Source organism: Phialemonium atrogriseum (assembly GCF_030411735.1).
Source record: "Phialemonium atrogriseum strain 8032-3 unplaced genomic scaffold QBC33scaffold_14, whole genome shotgun sequence".
Lineage (NCBI taxonomy): Eukaryota > Fungi > Ascomycota > Sordariomycetes > Cephalothecales > Cephalothecaceae > Phialemonium > Phialemonium atrogriseum.
The window spans coordinates 444,265-463,121 of NW_026848151.1; the positions used below are offsets into that span (position 1 = coordinate 444,265).

Consider the following 18,857-nt stretch of genomic DNA (forward strand, 5'->3'; position numbering starts at 1 on the left):
AAGCACCTGATAATATGGCAATATAGGTACGTATGGCGGGGCATTTCAGTCCCTAGCTACCTACATAAAGCCAAAGCGCGTCACTTCTCTCAGTCTCAAATAAATGTAATACTTGAGAAGACGAGTATGATTCAAATCTTGTCGATTTGCCTTGCATTTTCCACAGGAGGCCTTTAAGCAGCTTCGCATGCAAGGCTGCCAGCAAACTGCAATAGCCTGCCCATCCAGCATCCACCCTAAGCCCCATGGCACAGGTTCCTATTACCGGCCCGAAGTGATAGTCCCGAGTCCTTTAAATGGTGACTTTATCGGAAACCACTTTCATTCCACCCCAACTCCAACGAAAACCGTGAAATAATGGAAACCCGAAACTCAGTGTTGGAAGTAGGTTCGGCGCACTTTGTTTACTCCCGAGCTTCGATGTCAACCCGCCGCCATCTTGAAGTCGGCTCATGAGGGGTCCTTCAGGTTATCGGTGGCTGGAGCTGTGTCAGCCAAGCAGTAATCGAACCGAGACAGTAAACATACCCTCGAGATGGAAGAGCACGTTAGATTGATAGTTCTTGAACATCTGAGCAACCAACTCAATATTCATGTTCTGGATGTTTATATCCTATTGCCACCCCCATGTAAGCCAGTGCCGGCAGGTGTTTGAGACCACTTTTAAGGCATTTCGTACCTGAAGGGTCTTATTCATGACGACAATAGACTCGTTAAGTTTCTCCTAGGGCACTATGAGTATTGAGTATTTTACTCAGAAGCTCAACCTGCAAATGAAGTGTACTGACCACATTTGTGATGATGCGAGACAGCAGGAGATTCTGCTGATGTTCATGAGGGCTTTCCTTCTCAGATAATCAGCAATACATCTTAAAGTACTAGATGGGCGACACAGTCATACCATGTTGCTTTACTTGGGTGGCAAAGCTGCCACTCTATACTGGCTGGGTGATGGTACTGGCTTATTTATCTACAACTCGCGCGCGTCTTTGGTAGAGGGGCTCGCGTGCCACTACCAAAGCGGTCAGATGGGGCAGAATCCCAGAAGCTCCTGGATAGCTCCCATCTTTGCTTACCCGCAATTGAACACCTTGCTACGTGCCAGATTCCCGGAAAAAGAATCAACTCAACAACCAGGCTCCAACACAATGTCGAATCCCGAAGCCGTAGCTACACAAGCAGCCCACCAGGCTCTCATAGAGCAGCTGGACATCCATTCCATCCACAAGACCTTCCGCAACCCACACTGGAGACCCAACCAGCGCCGCAACAAGAACATCAAGACGATCCTCGGTGACGCCTCCCGCAAGGAAGCCTCCGTGCTCGCCACACCGCAGGACGACAGCGGCGCCGCCACGCCCACTAACGACGACGGGCTCTCCACCTCGGGAACTTCCACGCCGGCCGCGCCCTCGGGCAGCCTGCAGCCGAACCTGGCGCAGGCGTCGCGCAGCCTGTCGAAGCTGGTGCTGGAGAAGAGCCTGGGTGCGGGGCGGGCCGCTGCAATCACTGCCAATGCCAACGCCAACGCCGGCATGGGGATGTCGACGGCGCCGAGCGCGACGTACACCAACATCGAGAGCGCGCCGAGCCTCGCGCACTCGAGGCGCTACTGCGACGTCACGGGCCTGCCGGCGCCGTACGTGGACCCCAAGACGAGGATGCGGTATCACGATCGGGAGGTGTTTGCCATGATACGGGGCCTGACGCAGGGCGTCGGGGAGCAGTTCCTAGAGGCCAGGGGGGCGCATACCGTGCTCAAGTGAGAGACGCGTTCGAGTCGGCTTTGGGAACTTGGCGTTTTCATGGCATGGGGCTTTGTCACGGCGTTCGGGACCGGCTTTTCATTGGCATTGTTTGGGCAGTGCTTAGGATTCTACAACCAATTCTACGACGATACATTGGGATTTCTTTACGGAGGATAATTGGAGTCCTCACGAAAGAGGCTGCAAAACAGCAAGGTTCGACGATTGGGGGAGACAGGGAGACAGGCAGACAGGCAGACAGGCAGACAGGCAGACAGGCAGACAGGCAGACAGGCAGACAGGCAGACAGGCAGACAGGCAGACAGGCAGACATGTGTCGCTGGCAGTAAAATGTTCGACCAAAAAGTCAAGTCCCGACTATGCACCCAAAGCCTCTCGGCAATGGGATATCAGTCGACACTCCGGCTTAATCATGATCGAGATTTGGATTGCTCTCTGCCTAGATGCGACAGACCACCGAGGACGTATGGGGAAACAGAACTCAGTTACCGTAGCATAGAGCTACGGCCGTCGTGGCATGGGGACGGAGGGGTCGAAGGGCATGAAATGGGGAATACCTACCATTGCTGTCGCGATCTTCTTGGCCTTGATATTCTGTAATGACGGCTCAAGAAGTGCGGCACCTACACCATTATTCACGTCCAGTTATGTGCCCGGAACCTTTTTTCAACACAAATTGCAAATGTTAATCGAACAGAAACCCAGCAAGAAAATTTCCCGTTGCTAACTAGCAGTTTCATATCAGGTGACATGTCAGCTGCCAGACTTTAATCATCACATGCTTGGACCAATTGCAGTAAAACTTCTGGCTCCCTTCAAGCAGCGCCCTGCCAGGTGTCGCCACAGCTGGCCCCCTTGTTCGCGTTCCCTTTTTTTGTATCTTTTCGAAGACGACACATTTCCAACGAGAACAAGCCTTTGAGACGCTTATATCCCTCGATCCCTTCAACTCAGCTTGTTTTATACTGTTTACAATCCACTCCGACCTGGTACTCTGCCAAAATGCCGACCATGTGGTTATCAGATTCCCAAAGTGCGTGGGAACAAGCTCCCAGAACCCCCCTCCGTCTCTCCCAATTGGCACATGCCCCGGGTTTTTAAACTAATGATCGAGTCTAATAGAGATTGGGGTGGCCTTCTGCTCTGGTGGTAGGTATGCGCTTCCGGCCAGCTTGGCGCACGCGAGCCTCGAGCTGATTTCCGGTCCTTGCGACCGCACACAGGGGGCCTGTTCCTGATCGGCGGCGTCGTGCTATTCTTTGACCGGGCCATGCTTGCGATGGGAAATGTAACTGCAAAATCTCCCAACCCCGTCTTCGGTGTCTTTTCTTCTAGAAGTTACTGACGCCGAGACCTCTCCAGATCCTCTTCCTTATCGGACTGACGATCATCATCGGGCCGCAGAAGACGCTCCTCTTCTTCGCCCGGAAACAGAAGATCAAGGGGACCCTGGCGTTCTTCGCCGGACTTGCCTTGATCCTCTTGAGGTGGCCGCTGATAGGCTTCTGTGTCGAGCTCTACGGAATCATGGTCCTGTTTGGCGACTTCCTCGGGACGATCGCCAGCTTCGCTACCAACCTTCCCATCGTGGGACCCTACATCGGAATGATCGTTGAGCGGACAGGATTGGGACGGCGAAATGCTGAACTGCCTGTATGATGCTTCTGGACACTCTCGAGGGACCATGGAAGTAAAGTGGGACGGCCGGAGCCTGGGCGCTGGTGCAATTCGACGATCGGTCTAGGGGGAGACTACAGTCTTTTGACCTTGATAGACGGACGGTCGCTGTAACGGGAACGGCGTTGATGGGGGAAACTATACCCTTGTAATTTGCGAGGCGCGGGCTTCATGTGTAGGATACAGCCAAAGAATGGAATAGAACCTTGTAATATAATCAAAGCTCAGAAGAAGAGGTCGGATAGACGCACTCTGTGCGGCTTCTAGTAGGGCAATTCAACGCATTCTAAAAGGTGGTCACAACAAACGGCTGTCCGGAGTGTGGTTATGGAGAAGCCCTCATCGGGAGAATGGTCCTCGCCATAGTAGCAACGGGGGGGGAATAAAAGAAACGGACTTGGCAGCCAAACATCAGAAAATCCATCCACTCCTGTGTTCTTCTAGAGGAAAATTGTGTGGCTCGCCTCTTCCACCTGCGAGGCAGCCTGGTCATCCATGCTCATGTAGTCCTCAGCATCACAGCATGCTCTTATCCCACCCAGCGGATAGTGGTGACGAGTTCTTGTTAGTAGCCAGCATTGATTAGGTAGTCCGCGAGGGCTTCGACGGTCTGTGCTGCGTTGCCGGCCACCTTGCCCTCATCGTAGTATCCAACTAGGACTGCCTGTTTTGTCTTGACAACGACAATGCCTGTCCTCCCCTGTTGAATAGAGCTGGTTAAACGCTGTTCTCGGTTATAAGCGGGGAGACCAGCTAGTCGAGCTCATACCTGTCGGCCATAGAGACTTCTGTCCTCAATCTTGGTCACAACGAAGCGAATGCCGGTCACATAAACACCGTCGGAATGGGCCTTTTCCACAGCACCGCCCGAGTTGTTCAGTATATCAACAAGTGCCTTCTGCTCCTCGGGTTTGATCTGTGGGAATACCATTAGCTGATGAACCTAGCAGCAACCGGCTAGCGGGGTTATTGACCTGGAAATCTGGAGAGCTCGCCCATACGCTATCCCCAGCAGCACTGATGATAGCACCCTTGTCAATATGACCAGAGGCCACAAGGCTGGTTCAACTGTCAGTGCTATTCATGTTGGGCGGTGGGATGGTGATGCGGCGGCGAACCTCGAGTCAACATAGGCTGGAAAGGGCAGTTAGCTTGGCCCTCCAAGCAAAGCAGAGCAAGAGCGGGGCACGGCATACCTTGCCAGGACATGTTGACAGGAAGAGTTCTCTCGGAATTCAGGAAGATATATGGATGGATGGATGGATGGATGCGCAAATCAGTTAATCTGGATGGGCGTTCGAAAGAGGCGGCTCTGGATAGACACAACAAGACGTCGTCGGGATTGAGGCAGCTATTTTTGGCGGGGTTTGGAAGTTGTCTGGTGTTTCTTGAACCCCGCTACGATAGCCTGAGGAGGCCCCAGTTTTCCCTCTCTTCAAGATTCCAATGGATAGAGGTAGGCGAAGGTACCTCGCTTTTTGCGGCACCGAACGGGGAGACCCGCAAAGATGACGTGGTCACCCTAGTAGGTACCTAGGTAGTTAGGAAACTCGGAGGTTTTCTAGTATCATTGCGCAATTCCACCGAACATTTACTTGCTGATGTTCCAGGTTGTCTTCGGCTTCAGCATTTACCCACCGACATCTTGTGATACCAGTGACCACCTTTCCTGCGAAGTCCTGTGAAGGGGAACCACACTTCTTCCTAAATGGATGGAGACTGTGAGTCCAGCTTTTCATTCGGATCTGCAGATAGAATAAGATAGATTCGGACGAACGACTGACATCCATGTTCTCCCTGGGACCAACTTCATGCCTGGAGCCATCATGGTCAGGAGATCTGGAAGGCAGACCGAATATTCCACTGCATTGTTGAGGTGTAGGCTTCGGGATGGCCGGGAGGCCAAGCGGCACGATCAATGATCTGGGGACATGGTCTGGGTTGTGCTTCTTTCGACGAACTTCATGCTAGGAGGACGAGGTTCATAGCACTAGAATATGGGAAAGAGCCCTTCTGCCGTTGCCGTCGCCTCTAACCATGGGGATAAACACATCGGTATTGGATGGCAGGAACGAGGATCTGCCTGTCCGAACGAGGAGGAAATCTGGGTGATCCATAGAAGACTTGGAAGGCGGCCTTGAGGCACCGAGAAGTTATCATACCGTCGATCTTCAGGCGGTTAATAGGTCCAGAAGCCGCTTGCACTCATCCCGTAAGCGATACACTGATTTCACGGCCTTCAGGACCTTCACGATCTCTTTTGGCAAACCGACGTGGTATCATAACCTCGCAATGTGGCGAGTGTGGTTTGTGTTACGCAGAGATTTGCAATCTTGAGACACTTTATCTCGTGGTCCTTATTTACCCCTGAAGGGAGAATACGTCCAGACGAACCATATTCGCAAGGCTTAAAGCTTGGGCTACCGAACACTCCCGAACGAGCTGTTGAACGAAGATGAGCCCAGCCAGTCTGACGACCTCGATGAGCTGTTCAAAGAGGATTGGGAAGAATCGAAGAACATGACGGGACTACACAGTAGAGAAGGTCGCAAGGAGATTTCCATAGACTCGTAAGGGCAGATCACATCCTGATTTGCGGCTAACCTCTTACATCAAATGGCACGTGATGGTGAGAGCGCGCCTGGCGTCCGGTTGTTTCAACCTGGGAGGGTATATCGCGACGTTTTTTTGTCGGTGGCTGAGAGCTGGTAATCTGCAGCAACGTTGGCTACAGGAAACGATGACAATGGAGAAGTTACAAATGTAGTATGCCAAGATGGGGGAGCGACGGCCGTTTGAAGGTGCTGAAAATTGCATGTGTGTACATTCCATCAGCACCTGCGAATCGACTGATGCCCAGACGGCCATCGTCCGTTTGATTGTATTCGGTAGATGGGACTCATCTCCCATAATACAACCCCAACTCGCCTGCAGCGCTGCAGGCCTGCAGAGTCTCCTTGATTCCAGGTACCAAAGTATGGCTTGCAGCTGAGCCGTCTGCAGCTGCACCACCTGCAGTTATCCAACCGACATCAGCAAGGAGTGCTGATGATTTATCCAGATTTTTGCGGATGTAACAGCCCAGCTTGCTAGTATACATCTAAGTCCACGTGATGATGGCTTTGTCGGCTGATTACGGCGCACCCTTATTTTAATCTCTGGTCCTGTGCAGCTGGCCAACTCCTCGTTCTGTTAGTTATCAATTTGAATCGACCTCAAGTCCATGGCCAATCCAATGGAGATGGAGATGACACTGCTACCTACCTATCGAAACGGTGCCAGCCAACCCCTGCAGGCGGCGGCCGCCAACGAGTGACTGCTCCGCCGGGCGTGCAGGTTGGTTGTATCAGAGACTGGGCAGGCAGGCCTTATCCCTGGAAACTCCAAAACTTCTGGACAACTTAGCAGATGTGTCCGGAGCCAGGGTTTCCTGTTCTCCCAAAAATCATTGATTCCTGGACAGCCCTGCCGCGTGCCACTAAGAAAGACTGGAAATTTACGCCGGGCTCGGTTTCATGGAGATGGCCAGGTATCAAAGAATTGAGCCTGTTCTGCCTTGTGTTAACTAGACGGCCTGCCGCGACGAGGCAAGTCCGGTGACGGTCGACTCCGACCTTCGCTCCGTAGATCACGCCGACCGCCTGCCCCTGTCGTTGTTGTCTTCCCCCAACTCTGAGACACGAAAGCGCAAGCTCTCCGCACCAGGATCACCCAGAGTGGGGCGCTCCCTTGCCCCTCGTCATCTGGATCGGGGAAGGATGGCTTTGTTGCCACTACCGCCTGTGGTTCGCAACAGCCAACAGTTTGTGCTGGCCTTGGGGGGATCTCTCAGGCTCTGCTCTGGGGTCGCGATCCCTGCTGCTGATCAGAACTCTCTGAATAGCCGTCTTTCTGGAAGAATACCCGCCTCGAGATGCTGAGCAAGATGGGAAGCTATGTAAGTCGAGACAAGCCCGGCTCTTGTTTTGTTGAAGAGTCCTTCATTCTGTTTGGTCTGCGGCTTCGTCCCCAGCTGTCCTTCATTTCAGTCATTAATTTCTGCTATTTTGCGCGAGAAGAAACCTCAACCACTCCTTTCGATCTATCTCATCCCCCAACCCGATATTCGCGGGATTACCTCATTTGGGTCCCGCCTCAGAGCTAGTAGCTGGAGCGTCGGGCAGGATAGAACCCTGCACATGGTTCGGGGGACACAGCAGGAGCAGATACCATGTTCAGAGTGATTAAGCGTTCCAGATCTATGAGGGTTGTTGCTGGGCATGCAGGAGGCGACTCTGCGCACGGTCCATCCCCCCCCTCCAGTGCTGAGCAAGGCATTGTGTCAGGTCCCGGTCTGCGCGATGCAGGTGGGCAAGGAGTTCAAAATGCTCGCCTGTCCCCCGTGCGATTCGATGACGGGAGGAATCCCTATCTCGACCGGCCGCTCCCTCCCCCGCCTCCGCCAAAAAGCACCCCGTCTGTTCTTTTTACTATGCCACCAGCACGACCAAGCACATCTTCGGGGCCGAGTGAGAAGGCGTCCATCCTTCTTGGACTCTCCGAGAAACCAAATTTCGACAAGAGACTGTCCAAGGATGACATGTTCTTGGCCAGCAAGACAGCACCAAGGAGAGGTCTGAAGTGGCATCACTTTGGAGTCAGGGGTGGCCTTCCCACACCAGAGTCGAGCCCAGGAATACCTTCCTCCCCGATGGCAACGTCTTCGGCGATACCAACACGGATGCACACCCCGGAGTCGCTGGCTTCTGGGGAGATCCAGATCGGAATGGCTTTGGGAAGCCCATCCCACCTCCCGGATTCCTATTCCGGCTGGCAGCCTCAACGGTCATTCCAAGTTCCGGCGGGCCGACAGCCTCAAGCTCCTCCCTCACCAGAACTAATGCCACCTGCGAGCGTACCAGCCGTTCAGAGACAGAAGACTCAGAAACGAAAGCTATTCGGAAACCTGTTTGGAAGCAAGAAAACCGCGGACTCGGCAAAGGCCGGCAACAGCCCGGCTCCTGTGATGACGTTTACCATGCAGCAGCCGCCTGTCGGGGAGAGCATCCCAGCGAGGAGTAATACTGTCGGGGACCGGAGGCCAGTGAAACACATGCCTATTATCATTAGGTCTAATACCGTATCTGCTCCAGACAGCCCGCCTGAGGAGCCGACAACCTCAAGTAGCAGCCTGAAGCCAAAGCCATCGCAATTGACACCCTTCGAGAACCTTGGGGGCTATTATCCTGGGTCTATCGGCACGACACCTTCAATTACTGCTTCGGGTTTGGGGTCTCCTAGCCTGGAGTCTCCCAACCTGGAGTCTTCAAGCCAGGGGTATTCGAGCCTGGGTGCTTCAAGTTCGGGCCCATTCCTCGACGTCGAAATCCCGAGCATCAAGATGGAGAGATACAGTGTCATGTTTGACAGCCTTCTCAATCCGCAAGGGACCTCGTCTCTTCTTGCCAGACGGCAGGCAACATTGGAAAAGTTGAAGACCATCAACGATAGGATAGCACAAGAGGAGGAGGAGCGGCAGAGATTGAGACAAAGAAGAGCAACCTCACCACAACCGGCGAAATCACCAGGACTCAGCCTATTTCCACACCAAGGGGCGCCACATGGCGCCTCACCGCTCAGTCCTCGAAGACTCATGCGGTCAAACACGTCTCCCGCCCTTCTACCCTCGCCCTCGCAGCCCAACTTTGATCGTGAACACCACTACTCGCGGAGGGATAGGAAGACGGTAACGATCGTCTCTCCACGGACGATGGATCATCGGAACCGGACCGGGACGCCGAGCCGCGAACACGAAAATATGCAAGCGCCAGCCCCAGAAAGGGGCTTCCGCTTGGGGCCCGACTCCTCGGGCCTGGTTCTGGACTCGCCCGAAAGCATGGCCGCCCCCGCCGCCGGCAACACCCGCGACGCGCCCAACACCGAGGCCCTGGCCGACATGTTGCCACTGAGGCACACCATCGCGGAGCCGCAGTGGCAGATGGTGTCGCCGCCGCCGTTGTCGAGCAGCGCCAGCAGCAGCGTGGCCACGTCGCGGCGGTCGCCGTCGTCGTCGGCCTCGTCGGTCCGCACGCACATCACGCAACCCTCGGTCGACTTGGACGAGCCCGACGCGGCCCTCAAGACGGCCGTCGAGATCAGCATCGCCCGCCAGATCAGCATCAGCCGCCAGCAGCGCACCCTCCTGCAGCCCATGAAGCCGACGGCCATCGGTGGCCCCGCTGCGCCCGTTGCTGCCCCCACCGCCCCCGCCATTCCTACTACTACCCCACCGCGAGGCCGCGCGAATTCCCGCGGTACCGCAAGGTCCTACATCCCGCGCGCGAACCCCATCCGGAAGGTGACGCTGGAGCAGCACGAGCGCGTCGCCGAGACGAGGTTCGCGACGCCGAAGCTAGTCGCGCCGGGCGCGGGCGGGATGGCGGGGAGCCACCTGGCGCAGCATCGGAAGAGCGAGAGGGTCGTGCTCGAGGCGGCGTGAGCGGCCTTCCAGTGGGATTCCGTCCCTTTTATTTTTCTTCTTCTTCTGATTCTGGTAGAACAGTCCGGAGTTTTTGGATTCTTAAAACCCAACCGCCGAACCCTCTTGAGATAATTGGAGGAGGCGTCGGGCTCTACCTGACCTTTCATAGGATCGGCTTGTATTCAAGAGGTGGTTCGGTGGGCTGGAACCTCACTTCCCTTGTTTTATCTTCTACTTTTTTTCCCTTTATTATTGTTCCCTTTTATACTTTCGGATACGGCGTTTCATTTGTCAAATTGAGAGAGACGAGCCTTGATGGTTGTCGCGTATGATACCTTCTGTAGTTGTTGTGGCACCTTTTGGGAATACCAGCTGGGAAGGATCGGGATTGTTAGACGAATGTCGGGCGCTGAGGGCGGGAAATATTAGGACGCGTATAATCTAGTCTCAAATACCTAGCTGTCTAAATGATATCTCATGGTTGGTAAATGCCATTCTCTCTCATCTTGTGACGATGCCCGAAACGGCTCCGTCGTTCGGCGATTTTACCACAGAGCAGTGGCGTTAACCACCATCGTCCTATCCCTATCAGGGAGACTTAATTCACGTTTGTGCCAGCTCCTAGCGAAACGCCGGGCCTCGACCGCCTCGGCGAAGGACACGATGAATCTCGCACGCTGTTGCGTCGGGTCATCCTTCTCGGGCGGCCCCTTCTCGAGAGCATTCCGGAATCCCGCCCCCGGGATTGGCGCGATCGATCGCGGACCATCTTGCAATCGCCATGCGAGATTGCGGTCCTTGCCGTCATCCTCAATAGCGCCAAGTAGCGTGTCCGCCGTCACCTGGCTCCCGTCAAGCCAGACCAGGACCTTATGATGCTCCCCCTTGCCTTCGGCGTGGCGCCCGCCGTCGCCGGACCAAATCCCACCGCCAATTCCAGGCTCGCCATTGCGCCTCCCGGCTTGCCCGTGCCGGCGGCTCTCCACCTCTTCCGGGAGCCTCAGCTTCAGATTCAGGGCCGCGCTCGGCGGGATCAGCGTGAAGGCCTGGACGCTGGCATCGGTGTCGCCCTCCCCGCCGCGGGTGGCGCCCAGCTTGGGCGCGAGGGGCAGGGGCCCCGTTGGGTCGCGCGGGGAGAGGTCCCAGTTGGAGCCCGCCGCCTGGCGCGAGAGCGACAGCAGGCGCATCACCTCGTCCATGTAGGCCATGGCGGCGGCTCGGCTGTCGAAGTGGATGAAGTACTGCCCGAGAGGCTCTTGGGTGGTCGGGGACCGCGCTTGGACGACTGGTGATGCCGATGCTTGTTAGCAAAGAAGGGAAGAGGGGAGGAGGGGAGAGGTTCGATCCGTCCGAAATACGGGATACATAGGGGGCTTACCTTTCACTATGCCACTGGCCCAGCCATCCAGATGCTGCCCTTGTCGGCCGAGTCGGTAGAAGTCGCTCTCAAGCAGAGACTTACTTGCCGAATTAAGTACTAGAACCGCCGGCCCGTTATAGCTTTGACCCTCGTCCGTATCCGTTCCATTGGAGGTCTCGGGGGGTTGGTTCGTAGGGGTCTTGAACGCGCGGCCCAGAGGTATATCGCCCATCTCTCCGTTCTGCGACTCTCTTCCACGGATATACCGCTCGCCCCACCTTGGGGACTGCGTGCCCTGACTCTCCGTCTTGGGTTGGGACTTTTCCCCCCATCCCCATGCCTTCATGTCCCTGATCAGCGCAGAGCGCAAGGGCTTCTGAGCCGGGGGGTTTCCATGCCTCTGCCTAGGCCGTGTTCTTGTCGCCGGCGGCGTGCCCGGAAACAGCTTGTCGTACAAGGAGGCTTCGTTGGAAGCATCCGGGGGAGTTCGAGAGCTTTTGGCTCGACGGGTCTGGTCACGGCGATGGGGAATCGTGAATCGGGCAGCTGTTCCCCATGGCGAAAGGGCAGACTGCGGCGCGAGCAGCCTCCTCGTAAGCATCAAGGCGGTCAATGCTATAATGTATTCATCGGAGCTAGGTTGGACGAGAACGACTGCACGTGGTAGGAAAGGCAGCGATTGACTATCAGTTATAGCAGCTTGGTTCCGTTCTTTTCAGCGGCGGAAAATCCTAGCTTGGCCTCATCCGCCGCTAGAGCATGCACCCGCTCGTGCAACGTCGGGCTTTGTGCGGATTCGGCGTGTACATAAAATAAGGTATCGGATACCACAGAATCAAACTCCCATGCCAAACTTTGGGAAGCCCATATCGACAAATGGAAAGCTATGTACACCCAAGAAGTATGCTTGTACGTCTCTTGCGTAAATAATTACGATTTGGGCTTCTTTCTTTTGGATCCTGATCTCGAGAAGACAGGCAAAGGTAGCACCAATACACCAATCACAAGAACTGGATTGCACATGCTCTGCCTCTTTTTTGTACCAAAAACCAAGCTAGAATTTTTGCATCCCTATCATATAACCATTCCGCATCTGTCTCCATGGGCTTCCATATCTGAAGACACAACCTATCGGCCACCTTCTCCTCGATCCACCAGTTACCAGAGTGCAACAACTGAGGTCGTATACGTTCATTTCAAGTGCCAACCCGGCTTGTGATTGCCGGCGTCACTGCCCTGGTTCCCAAGCACTGTACCATCCTCTTGACAAGGCATATCAGGCTGTTGTTGATCGTGATATCCAGCTGAGATGAGCCACTGAGATTGGTGTGGCTGTCCATTCTTCCGTGTGGTGATTCTCATCCGCGCCTTCCTGGTCAGTTGGCAGAGGGACTGTGGCAAGACCACTTGCAGTCCAACCCTAGAAAGGAAGGGCCGAGAGGGAAGCTTGACTGGTGGATGGCAGTAGAAAAGCCGAGTCCATAGCACAGCCAGGGCAAAGTCTTCAGAGCTTTCCGCAAATCCCCAGCACGAGTGTCTTTCAACCTACAACCATGAAGACTCTCGAGCTCAAGATTCGGGCAACCAACCCAGGTTCAGAACAGAATCTGAAGCTAGCTTCTCGCGTCTACGTTGGAAGAGATGCCCTCATCGAACTGACAAACGGGGTGGAAGACGGCAAGCCCATTACAATTGAGAAAATCTCAGAGGATGGCCAAGCGGCGAGACGTCGGGAGGCAACTGTCTGGGCTTCCCCAACCAAACTGGTCAAAGTTGCCCAGATGAGCGAGACTCTTCGCACAATCTATGGCTATAGCATAGGGGATGTGGTCAGGATATCATTCTCTCCTGGTAGCACTGTTCCAGACGCCGAAGAAGTCGTGCTCAAAGAGGTGACGCCCAAAGATGGAGCAGCGGCTCCCCTGGAGACGGGGTCGAGTGACGGGTTTTGGGAGCAACTTGTCGCCCGGCATCTGGTCCATATTGAAAATGTCTTCGTTGGAATGACCCTGAAGAAGCTACAGGCGCCTCCTCCTGTCCCTATCTTCACAGTCTTGTCTGTCAACGGATCACCCACCGCCCTCGCACGATACAGCCACGGGAAAACGGTTGTCAGAATTGGCGGTGACGAAACCCTACCGGTGAATGGCGTGGACACTCGTAAGCTCGAGATTGCCGATGTTCCCGGCCGAGAGTCTCAGGTCAAAGAGCTCAACAAATTCTTGCGCCGTTTTGCGGGAAACTCTGCCTACAATCGACCTGACCTGCGGGCCGCTGGCCTTGTTATTCATGGCACGCATGGTACAGGCAAGACGATGCTACTGGACCGGATAGCCAAGATTGGATGGGGAACAGTGCATCGCATTCAGTTCAAAGACAAGTTATCCGACATCCAGGAGACCCTTGTGAGGGCTCGGAGTCAGCAACCTAGCATAGTCTTAATAGACATGCTCGAGAGGCTGATAGACAAGGACCGAAGCAACCGCAGCGCCGTCATTCTCGCCCTCTGTGATACCCTTGATGGACTGGCCCAAGACGCGAGGAACACAGGCGAGCTGCCTAGAGTCGTTGTCATTGCTACCTGCTTGGATCACACTACTGACTTGCCCGCCGATCTCCGAGACCCAGGCCGGTTCACCAAGGACATCTATCTCCCCCTACCAGATGTGCAGTGCCGAAGGGCTATCCTGTCCTCATATAATCTACCATTTTCTCCCGAGAAGAAGGAGGAGGCACTAAAGGATCTTAGCGAACGGACTCATGCCTACAACGCCAAAGACTTGCAACGCCTTGTTGACGAGGCAGTCGACCTGGCCGAAGAGCTGATCGGTCCCAACGATGGCACCTCGGACGCAGAGCAAGCAGAGTTGTATCTCCCGCCCGAAATCTTCGATCAGGCCCTCAGGAAAGTCCGTCCCAGCGCGATGCACGACATAAACCTGAAGCCGCCACCCATTCGCTGGGACGACATCGGCGGGCAGGACTCGGTCAAGGCATCCCTGCGCCAGGCTGTCGCCTTGTCGACGGCGCCGAAGGAGCTCCTCAGCGCCGTAATCGAGACCCCGCCCAAGGGCTTCCTACTCTACGGGCCCCCAGGCTGCTCCAAGACCATGGCGGCCCAGGCCATGGCGACCGAGTCCGGGCTCAACTTCTTCGCCGTCAAGGGCGCCGAGCTCCTGAACATGTACGTCGGCGAGTCAGAGCGCGCCGTACGGCAGCTGTTCGAGCGTGCGCGCGAAGCCTCCCCCAGCATGATCTTCTTCGACGAGATCGACGCTATTGCCGGGCAAAGGCACGGCTTCGGCAGCGGCGGCACGAAAGCGACCAGCCACGGCGGACTGAACGTCCTGACCACCCTTCTCAATGAGATGGACGGCTTCGAGGCCATGCAGGGCGTCCTCGTGCTCGCGGCGACGAACAGGCCGCAGGCACTGGACCCGGCCCTTCTCCGCCCGGGCCGTTTCGACGACCTCATCTACGTCAGCCCGCCGGACCTCGGCGCCCGCGAGGCTATCTTCCGCGGCGTGGCGCGCAAACGTCGTCTGCTGGATGCCGACGTGCCGCGCCTGGCCGCCGCGACCGACGGGTACTCGGGCGCCGAGATCAAGGGCATCTGCGCTGTCGCGGGCAGGGCCGCCTGGGAGCGGTACACTCGGGACCCCGGGGCGGTGGAGCTGGGCATCACCATGGCAGACCTGGAGGCGGCGATAGCGAATCAGAAGAGGCAGATAACGGAGGAGATGTTGAGGGGGTACTCGGACTGGGAGGGCCAATTCCGCAGGTATTAACCAGATGGCTATGTCGGCTGGTGGTTATGGCGGGAGGGCATCGGTGGCCGGGAGATGGTTTGCCATGGATAGCGTTATCTCGCAAGAGGTACTCGATCAGCAGGCCCCTTGCAACATGCATTACATTGGGCTGGGATGGGCGAGGATGAGAGGGTCCATCCGTACCTTGTTGCGATAGAGGGATGTGTGCACGTCAAATATCACATAGAGGAAGGCATATAAATGCTCTAGAATCATGACTATTCATACCAATCGCCTCCCCTGTCTTAACTGTGGGGATGGTCGTGGTGATCGTCACAGACCTCTCCGGGTCCATGTTAGAGCAAGTCCCATCATCGACCCCGTCCGGCCGCCGGAGGGCCGCATTACTATAATTCGTACATGGAGGCAACTTTCCAGATAGGCTTTGAATCAGAATCAGATCAGCTGAGATCCTCGGCCGGGTGGGGGTCCTTCTTTTATGCACTCCTGCTCTCCTCTCCTCTCCCCTCCTCCCTTCCCTCCTCCGTATTTCCCTCCTCCCCTGCGCCGGGAAAACCCTCCAATCGGGAGGTGGGGATGGCTGCGTCGCCCCCCCTGAACCAACTTTGACCGACCAAACCCGCGAACCTCGAGAAGATATACCTGTCTATTCCAGACGTGTAAACGCAGAAATCCATAAGTACCTGTGGGGGAAACCCCTGCCAGGATGGAGGGGGAGCAGATAGCCACTGCGCCCACACACCAACACCGATGACCGGAGCAAAACAGCCCGACGGAGCAAAACGCCTCTCCTAGCCCGACACCCCATTCCAATGACAGAGTAAATTTTGACATTCATGCTTGTTTTTTTTTTAAAAAAAAAAATCATGCTCATGCGGCCGAGCCGTCCGGGTTTGGGGAGTGCCCAGCAGAGCTCCTCAACGACGGCGAGAGGGAGATGGAGATCCTCTTGGGGCCGTTGGGGCTTGGGTCGCGAGAACCGCCGGCGAAGCTCTTCTTCTTGCGCAGCACAGCTGCTACCCCCGCGGAATTGAGGCTTGTGGAGCTGCTGTTCCGGCGCTTGTTGTGTATGAGCTTATCCAGCTCGTCGTCCTCCTCCTGCTCCCTGCGTCGCTTCTCCGACACTCGCTCGGGAGGCGGTGCTGCAGCTGCGGCCGCGACGCTGCTACTCCGGCTCGGCGCATCCTGGTCGTCCTTTGGCCTGTCACCATCTGGACCGGCCTGAGCCATGGCCGTGTCGCCATTCTCTTCTCCCTCCTCGTCCGAGGCGTAGTCGACCAACGGCTTGGGCGCCGGGGAGGCCCCGTTGGGGGCAGTACCATGGCCTGGGGGGTTACCAAGCTCGTCCTCATCATCCGACGTATTCCAGTACTCTTCCTGGGCCGGATCCACGGCGAGATGCTCCATCATGCCTCTTGTGTTTGCATTGGTCGGTCTGCGTCCCACCTCATCGTCAGATTCCAGGAAGTAGGCGTCAACGTTGTTAGTGAAGCCCTGCGTCTGGTCGTACCTATCTAGGATATCCCGGAACGTATCCATATAGGTAAGCGCCGCAAGCTTCTCCCGGTAGTTCTCGACCAAATGCTTGACCAGATCCTTGATATTCTCCTTCTTTATCAGCTCGAACAAATCCAAGCAGGCAGAACACAGGAGGTTGTCCCGGGGCATCGTGACCAGCAAAACATCGAGAACGGGGCCGAGGACTTGCTTCTCGGCAATGTGCTTGATGTAGAACTCGTCTTGCAGCATGATTAGGTAGCGGAAGAACCGTATGGCGACTAGTGAGTGTGAGTATAGAACCGGCCCCCTTCTCAACGGGCCGCAGATGACTTACCGAGTTGGAGATGTTTCTCCTTACAGGCCAAGAGCTGAATAAACCTCTGAGCAATGTTGTGTTGCAGAACGAAGAACTTGCCGCGATGATGGTGCTGCCGGACGTAGAAGCAAAGGATATCGTTGAGGTAACCGAAAACTCCGTCGTCCGGGGCGCTGAATGTCATGTCGGTCCTGTTCTCTAGTTCGAGAAGCGGCTTGAAAAGCCTTACCGCCGAGTGTTCGTAGAAATTCGTCAGGAACAGCTCCTGCTGGGGGTCGGCATTCACCTGCGGCTGAATCCTTGCGGCAAAGCCTCCGGCCTGCTTCCCAAAGTTTTCAGGATGTTGCCCCTGTGGATTTGGGTCGAGGAGCACCTTGAGAGCTTCTGACACCTGGGATTTGATCCCTAGATCCACCTCGACCAGGAGGAGGTCGATCAAGGTGTCGGTCAACGGCGGTTGCTTTTCTTGCAGTTGGCGATAGATGGTATGGCGGATCATCTGCGGATCATGGTCGATCATGGAGACCAGGATATCCGTCGCTCCGACCCTCACCGAGACATCCATACTTCGAAGCCCAAAATTGATGACCTGGAGTAACCCATGGGAGAGGAAGTTGTTGTACAGGGTCTGTCGGGCCGGGGGCTGAAGGTTCTTAGCAATAGCACTGCACTGCTGGATGAAGAGAACCGCTTCTTTCTTTCGTAGTTGTTCCTCGTTCGGATCAGCAAAGATGGCGAACAGGTCGTTCAGAAATCCACCATTCTGCTGGAGATGTTGAACGATATCCACCTGGTTGAAGAAGATGAGGGAGTTGAGGACGGAAAAGGTGGGGTCGTCCAGGATTCGGGCTAGCACTACGTCCTTGAGGTATTGAAGCCTGTATGTCTGGTGGATCTTCCTGCGGATCTGGTCGTCCTCGATCCGTACCACCTCTTTGTACCTGCCCTGGTTGTTTAGCCATTGGCGGTGGTTGGCCTTATGGCTGGGGAAATCGGGATCGTATTCTAATGCGCCCACGACGCCCAACACGCAGTCGTCTGAAACTGCGTGTTCGATGATAGCCGTGTCGTTGAGTAGGAGTATCGTCTTCATGATGTTGCAGAGGCGGTGGAGATCTGGCAGGCTCTCGAGGTCTTCTGCCATATCCACCAGGGGTATGAGCTTGCTGATGTAGTCCTCGCCCATAATAGTCTTTGCCAGTGCATCCCGGCCATTAGCCGTTGAGCTCATCACTCGCATGTTGTTCTCGAGGTCTGGCAGATTACCGAGTTCTGCCGGCGGAAGTTGAATAGTGGTTGGTATGTCCATAGCAAGATCATCGGAGAGGCTATCATCTGCAATTTTCGCATTAGTATGAGTCATTGTAGGAGGTATGGGGTTATCAACAAACCGGGATTACCCCCCATTGGGTTCTGGAAGCTCTGCTGGACGCCATTGATGAATTTCCTGTTGTAGACATCAGTTAGACTTGTGGAAGAATACACACTGGGCAACATTCAAAACCCACCATATCATGGCGCATCCTTCAGCCTCTTGAAAGCTCAGGGCCATGTCCACACCATTGGTTGGCTCAGTCCACACGATAAGGGTCTCTGTCCAGGTTGTTAGGGCCTCTGTTAGACGCGACAGCTTCATGCGCAACCTGCCTTGTTGTTTCTGGAAGCCATCCTCCTTGCATATCTTAGTCTGAAGGAGGAGCCTGTCGGGTTGGTCTTCGGACTCAACAATGACGCGGGGTTCCTTATTCTGTCCGTCGATCTGGACAACACAAGTAGGATTAGTACTCAGCAAAATTCCAACGCAAGGGGATAAGTGCAGGCTGGAAGGGGGAAGGGGGGGGATGTGACTATATCTAGACAGGAATTGATAGGGTAGCATATCACGTACAAGAACAAAGGCAGCAGTGCAAAAGCCAGTGCCACGGTCAAACCAGTCATTGTTCCGAAGCTCGTAGACCTTGACCCGCTTCTTATCTGTCAACTGATGAGGCACCGGTTGTGCCATCAT

At 55.3% G+C, this 18,857-nt stretch overlaps 8 protein-coding genes across 8 annotated transcripts; 4 read left to right on the forward strand and 4 right to left on the reverse strand.

The window, feature by feature from the left end:
* Positions 1–450: 450 nt before the first annotated feature.
* QBC33DRAFT_559527 (DASH complex, subunit Dad4) lies at positions 451–904 on the reverse strand (the record flags this gene model as incomplete). The annotated part of the gene is made up of 5 exons (XM_060429979.1): positions 451–479; positions 529–613; positions 680–724; positions 789–845; positions 902–904. 5 exons carry the CDS (start codon positions 902–904, stop codon positions 451–453), a joined length of 219 nt encoding a protein of 72 aa, XP_060283012.1.
* A 244-nt stretch (positions 905–1,148) lies between these two features.
* On the forward strand, positions 1,149–1,766 carry QBC33DRAFT_452488 (uncharacterized protein; the record flags this gene model as incomplete). Its single annotated transcript, XM_060424649.1, has 1 exon — positions 1,149–1,766. One exon carries the CDS (start codon positions 1,149–1,151, stop codon positions 1,764–1,766), a length of 618 nt encoding a protein of 205 aa, XP_060283013.1.
* Positions 1,767–2,599: 833 nt separating this feature from the next.
* QBC33DRAFT_540269 (protein transport) lies at positions 2,600–3,819 on the forward strand. The gene is made up of 4 exons (XM_060428049.1): positions 2,600–2,799; positions 2,889–2,915; positions 2,990–3,054; positions 3,129–3,819. Exons 1-4 carry the CDS (start codon positions 2,769–2,771, stop codon positions 3,423–3,425), a joined length of 420 nt encoding a protein of 139 aa, XP_060283014.1. The 5' UTR covers positions 2,600–2,768; the 3' UTR covers positions 3,426–3,819.
* Positions 3,731–4,818, reverse strand: QBC33DRAFT_89138 (profilin). Its single transcript, XM_060433160.1, has 5 exons — positions 4,640–4,818; positions 4,562–4,577; positions 4,418–4,502; positions 4,213–4,359; positions 3,731–4,143 (listed from the first exon to the last, which is right to left on the reverse strand). Exons 1-5 carry the CDS (start codon positions 4,650–4,652, stop codon positions 4,009–4,011), a joined length of 396 nt encoding a protein of 131 aa, XP_060283015.1. The 5' UTR covers positions 4,653–4,818; the 3' UTR covers positions 3,731–4,008.
* Positions 4,819–7,914: 3,096 nt separating this feature from the next.
* Positions 7,915–9,921, forward strand: QBC33DRAFT_515558 (uncharacterized protein; the record flags this gene model as incomplete). Its single annotated transcript, XM_060426097.1, has 1 exon — positions 7,915–9,921. One exon carries the CDS (start codon positions 7,915–7,917, stop codon positions 9,919–9,921), a length of 2,007 nt encoding a protein of 668 aa, XP_060283016.1.
* A 199-nt stretch (positions 9,922–10,120) lies between these two features.
* Positions 10,121–12,028, reverse strand: QBC33DRAFT_540283 (uncharacterized protein). Its single transcript, XM_060428050.1, has 2 exons — positions 11,282–12,028; positions 10,121–11,188 (listed from the first exon to the last, which is right to left on the reverse strand). Exons 1-2 carry the CDS (start codon positions 11,862–11,864, stop codon positions 10,449–10,451), a joined length of 1,323 nt encoding a protein of 440 aa, XP_060283017.1. The 5' UTR covers positions 11,865–12,028; the 3' UTR covers positions 10,121–10,448.
* Positions 12,029–12,649: 621 nt separating this feature from the next.
* Positions 12,650–15,428, forward strand: QBC33DRAFT_89643 (AAA-domain-containing protein). The gene has a single exon (XM_060433163.1). It carries the CDS (start codon positions 12,817–12,819, stop codon positions 15,049–15,051), a length of 2,235 nt encoding a protein of 744 aa, XP_060283018.1. The 5' UTR covers positions 12,650–12,816; the 3' UTR covers positions 15,052–15,428.
* A 33-nt stretch (positions 15,429–15,461) lies between these two features.
* QBC33DRAFT_588100 (putative suppressor of mek1 protein) lies at positions 15,462–18,857 on the reverse strand (the record flags this gene model as incomplete). The annotated part of the gene is made up of 6 exons (XM_060431533.1): positions 15,462–16,811; positions 16,868–18,184; positions 18,250–18,296; positions 18,358–18,442; positions 18,497–18,608; positions 18,738–18,857. The coding sequence occupies 6 exons, from the start codon at positions 18,855–18,857 to the stop codon at positions 15,904–15,906; spliced, it is 2,589 nt and encodes an 862-aa protein (XP_060283019.1). The 3' UTR covers positions 15,462–15,903.